This window comes from Agrilus planipennis, unplaced genomic scaffold, assembly GCF_000699045.2.
Source record: "Agrilus planipennis isolate EAB-ADULT unplaced genomic scaffold, Apla_2.0 scaffold110, whole genome shotgun sequence".
Lineage (NCBI taxonomy): Eukaryota > Metazoa > Arthropoda > Insecta > Coleoptera > Buprestidae > Agrilus > Agrilus planipennis.
Genome location: NW_020438935.1, coordinates 790,970 through 796,639, shown reverse-complemented (window position 1 = coordinate 796,639; position 5,670 = coordinate 790,970). Strand labels below are relative to the sequence as shown.

General features: G+C 36.9%; 1 protein-coding gene across 6 annotated transcripts in view; it reads right to left on the bottom strand.

The window, feature by feature from the left end:
* LOC108736292 (sex peptide receptor) overlaps positions 1–5,670 on the bottom strand; it is a 298,323-nt gene that overhangs the window by 23,734 nt on the left and 268,919 nt on the right. For all 6 annotated transcript variants that reach the window (XM_025974306.1, XM_025974303.1, XM_025974307.1 and 3 more), the window contains one exon: positions 2,630–3,327. In XM_025974306.1, the coding sequence (XP_025830091.1) occupies positions 2,734–3,327 (594 nt within the window). In that variant the 3' untranslated portion in view covers positions 2,630–2,733. The remainder of the gene's footprint in view (positions 1–2,629; positions 3,328–5,670) is intronic.

Below are 5,670 nucleotides of genomic sequence, written 5' to 3'. Positions count from 1 at the left end.
ACGATGCTACATTTTAGGATTACGTATGCTCCAACAAGGTCCACTTGTGTGGATATCTACTTGCTGAAAACGAATCCCGGCGTAGCCAACCTCAACGTGATAGGCACGTTAGCTTAATCGAATAAAATAATTCGAAGTGGTCTGTATTCTATCGAAACTGCCAGACGCGGATCGCGACTTCGATCTTTGTTGGATCTCCTCAGCGCGTCGCAGACAGCGCCGTCAGAACCCAGACCAACTTTCACCTGCTGTCTTAACAGCGCGTTTTAGAAAATACCCCAAATGGCGCGGTGAACGCCATCTGTAGTACGATGCTACAATTAGCATTGTACGCCATTTGCAAAATGGCGTTTATTGCGATGTTTGTGGTATTTTCTAAAACGCGCTGTTAAGACAGCAGGTAAAAGTTAGTCTGTGTTCTGACGGCGCTGTCTGCACGCGCTGATAAGATCCAACAAAAATCGAAATCGCGATTCGCGTCTGACAGTTTCAACAGAATACACACCACTTCGAATTATTTTATGTGAATTAATCAGAAAAAGAGCGATTCACTATTTTATTATTTAAATATTACATTCATTATACGTAGTTAGATGAATAGATAATGTAAGATTCGACAACAAATTAGTTGATAATTAGTTAACATTTCATAAAAATATGACACAATGGAGGGCAGTATTCCGGGCGAGATTTTTTTTTCCGCTCAACTTGGGCGAAGCAAATTCTTTCTGGTCGACCGGAATTGGGATCCCATTTGGGAATTTTCTTCTGCCGACCTATTGTCACACGTGTGGAAAAGTCCAGCTCGTAATTTCGTAATTTTTCATGTGAAAACAAAAAAAAAAGAACATGGATACCGGATACCGGAAAGTAAAATTTGCTTTCCCAGCCGTGAACCATCTTTTATTCGTTACTGAGATTGTAGTCCCATGTATGCAAAAAAATCAACTAACGAATTGTTCTCGCTACAGAGTACAATGTACAAGTTAGGACATAATTTTTGATTTTTGTGATATTGTATTGTGGGCGCGGTGGAAAAGAAAAGGTTAGAAATGAAGAGGTATTAGAAAGAATAGGAGAACACAGGACTCTATGGAAGTCAATAAGAAATAGAAGAGATAGGTAAGTAGGACATCTTCTCAGGCATGAGAGGCTAGTCAGAGACATATTAGAGGCAGAAACGGGAGTTAACAGGGGTAGAGGTAGACCTAGGTTAGATTACTGTTCGCAAATAGTTAAGGTTGTGGGTTGTTCTAGTTTCAGGGAAATGCAAAGATTAGCTCAGGATAGGAAAGAGTGGAGGTACGTGTCTTAGGATTGACGGCATTGGTTCTACGCCCGAGTGGCAATAGCCTTTGGCCTAGAAATTTAGACGATTGCTTAGAATTAGAGAGGACACAGGTTCGATTCCGCGTCCGTCTGTCCTACTCCAAGTGTTTCTGTGGTTCTCTTGAATCACTTAGGCAAAGACCGGAGCAGTAACATTCCACAGGTAATCTTTCACTTTATNACTACTGTAATCATTTGTTTATCGTTTGTATATAATTATTCATTGATAATAATCGTTTGTTTGCCTCCTGTACATTCATAAAAAATAAAATAAATTTTTAATTTCCGATCCACCCCCTGGATTACTTTAACTTCTTATTTATATTTCAGTCTAGCACTTAAAGTTGTAAAGCGAACGTTTGTATGATTATGTAAAGCAACAAAAGAACTTTTCACCCTTTATATTTGCTTGATTTTCTTCTGTCACATGTAGGTATTAGGAATTAAGAATTATCTAAGAATTATCTGAAAAGGATATGGCAAGATTTTCCAAAATCGGTCAGATTTTTACCGTCACTCTTGTTTCTTCACAGGGTGGGTAAATCATAGTAGTGGGGTGACTTTTTCATCTGTCCTTTTTCCCACAAAAGAATTGCATCAATTCCAAGATAACGTAACACCCATCGGTACGCATATACATTTTATTGTTTACGGCGGCTATTCTACTTCGTTGTTGTAGTCATTCGGCAGGGTATGAAATTAACCGGAGGAGCACCCTGAATTATCAGATAGATTCCTTCGCATGTACATCCAGTTCGGAGGACAGTGTATTGATGTGTATGTATTTAGGTACCATCACTGTTCCCCATAAAGGTATACAGAAAACAACAATACCGAAAAACGAAGGGGGGGATGACAGCACCAAATGCGAGGGTAGAAAAATGACGACGCATAAGTTTTCATAAGTCAAAGTTTAGTTTAAAGTTAACTCGCTTGGTGTGTGTGTGAAATATAATATTAAAGACATTCCCAAAAGATATAAACTTAAGAGAGTCAGCATATGAAAATATTTAACTAGAAATTCTTAAATTTGTCCTTTAACAGGCTGCAGCAATTTTGTTGTTTACATTTCTGATTTCGGTGACATCAAACCCCACTCTTTTCTTGTTCATTCTTTGTAAAGATTTTAAGGGCTCGTAATTTTGCCCGTTTTAACCCCCGAGGATTCATGAAAATCTCATTTGCAAAAGAAGTGATACCAAAAAAAGAAAAAATTAAAGGAAAATAGGATTTTAGATATTCCAAACGTAATAAAATTCTTATGAAACAGTATGATGTAGGTAGTTGTAAATATTTTTACCTGTGCACTCTTCTGGTAATGTCTTCTGCTATGCTAGTTACACTTCAATGGGTAGTAGATCGGTTCGTATTACACATTATATGATACATAACATAAAATGGTACTTAAAGTACTGTTTCGTTGGTGCATGTTCTGGGTCCATTGACTAAAGAATACCTTGAGGAACCTCCGTTTCGAATTTCGGCTCCCTTATTAAACAGTTCTTTAAATGTCTCTCGAAACTGCCTCGACATGCCACAGTAAATGGCAAAATTGATAGGATAACTGAGAATGATGAAGAAATTGATGAACAGGACTACTGCATTGACCATGTAGTAGTCTAGAAATTCTTCGGTGATACCGGATGATAAAACGTGTAGAGTACTGACGACCGCTAAAGGTATTTCGACCGTTAGAAATACCGTAACAACAACGATTAACATCAGTGTGGTGCAGTTTGAATCTCTCAGTTTTTTACATTCGGTTTTTTGAGTCTTTTTTGAGAGCAGCTGCTCTCGTCGGTGTTGGGCTTGCCTCAGTGCTTTGAACAGTAACACGTTCAAGACGACCAGGGCGAAACAGGGCACTAGGTGAACGAATATTATTCGAAAGAGGTAATAACACGTGTAGTAGACGTCTTCGGTGACGTAGTGGACCACCCAGTAGGCGGTGGTCTTCGTACAAACGGAGTGTTCTTCGTTGTTCCAAAGGATCTTTTCCTGGAATAATAAAAATCAAGGAATTAATACTTATGATACCCACAAATTCGATTCAAATGTGTTAAGGATGAGACATAAACTGAAATAAGGAGCCAGGAAAGGTCGCATTCAGAAGTACGACCGAGAAACCTGGAAATTGCTTTAATGACTTCGTTTTTACTTAACAATAGAAATCCAGATTTTTCCCCTTTCGGCGAGATTGTACAGACAACGTAATTTTGACATCTTCTGCGCAATATGGTGCCCAACGCAGATCTCACCGAAGGGGGAAGAATTTCATTTTGTAGTGAAAACGAAACAATCTTTGAAGTAATTTCCAGATTTTTCTGTAATTTTCGAATCCAACTCCCTAACGATTGACCTAATTTCGCATGTAAATAATTAAAAAGCAAATTAAATTAGTTCTATCCTAGAATTAATCGGGTTATCAGATGTGGATACAAAGAAAAACTTAACTGTTTTTGTTTTAGTTTATTGTAATAACTATTCAGTATTATTTAGCTTTCAAGTTCATTCAGTAACCTAGGTATCCTTTAAGGATTTACAATTAGTGGTCTTTTTCTACTACAAGAAAATTAAATTGCTCCAGCAATGATGATTGTATTCGGATGATGCCTTCAGTGCATTCACATTACACTGCCTACATGCGACGACCATGTCCGCATATTCTGCATGTGAATTCATTGATTTTTGTTTGATATTTTCACTCAACCTATTTTTGTGTTTTGTGGTAATAGCAGTAACTTTACCAATCGAACGTTAACAAGTGCGGCTTATTACTACTGACTACGTGCAATTGGCCTGTCTACGTACCAGATGTTGCGAAGGTAACGAATAGGTATGTATGTTTCGTCAGGTGCTACAGTGGCAACTGTTCTCAATCGTTGACGGCTCGTTAACAGGGGTACTTTTTGTGCATACTTTTTATATCCTATACGTTGTGGTGCTATAACGAGATGCACTCTACACTGCATCCATATATTACTTTTCGAATATTCTGGAATACTGTTCAGACATAGTGTATAAGAACTGATTAAATTTAAAAGCGTATGTATTTCAAGTCTTTAAAGCTGTTTCTAACATATAGTAGTTCATATAGAGGGTCCAATGAACGTTGCCATTGCTATTTTATTTTTACAAACGTTTCATTAATAACCACCCACACCAGGGCGCTAAACTTGTGGATCATTATTCACCTTGATACGCTCATTCATCAAGCTTGGTGTACTCGTGTAATAATCGCCATGTTTAACCTACCAAAGTGTAAGAAATAAATAAAGATGAGCTGACTTTCCTCATATGCTAATCGTATGATAGAATCAGTTAAGAAGTTGAAATTCGAGAAAATAATTTTAACTTTAAAAAAAATCCTGATGGATTGATGATAGAAATGTAACATGATGAATAATGTTATACTACTGTACTATGTCACGTGCACAAACAAACAGATTCTTAATTTGAAAAAAATATTGTTTATGCTTGATAGAGGTTAATATCTAATAATTTAATTAAGCGTTAATCTGAATTTATATTCAACCCTCCACAGATTACCTCAAATTAATGGGGAAAAGTTGTTGCTGACAGCGGCAACAACATTAAACAATCCGAAAAATTCGATTGATACAAACCGACCGTAGGTATTTACATTTTGACTTTTTTTCTACTTGTAATGAACAGCCGAATATGCCGGATAATGCCTAGTTCTCCTCCCATATATTTGTTTTTAATTAGGGTTAAAATTTTCGGTATGTCGAATTCCCTCCTAATTATACATCAATTGCCTCCCAACGGCAACCAACCATTTTAAAATTAAATAAATAAACATTTCATAACTAATATTTGTTTTCTTTCTGAAATTATTTTATCTTTAATTTACTGAAGTGCACTATAAATAGGTGCGAGACATTTCGAACAATTAGCTTAACTTCCCATGCGTCAAAAATCTTAACTAGAAAATTGTACAGAGGAGGATAGAAAAAAGGGCGGAAGAACTAGCGGAAGATCAATTTGGGTTTAGGAGAAATAGAGGAACGCGGGAGGCCATTCTAGCTTTACGGGTAACAATAGAGAAAACGAAAGAAAAGGTAAGAGTACGTACATAGGATTTGTAGATTTAGAGAAAGCTTTTGACAATGTTAAATGGGACAAGATGTTAAATATACTTAAAAATTTAGGGATGAGTTACAAAGATAGAAGAGTGATACTTAGTTTGTATAAAGAGCAACAGGCAGTTATAGATCTAGGGATACAACGTAGAGAAGTAAATATTAGAAAGGGAGTCAGGCAGGGATGCACACTGTCACCGCTACTTTTTAATCTATACATCGAAGACGCCATCAACAT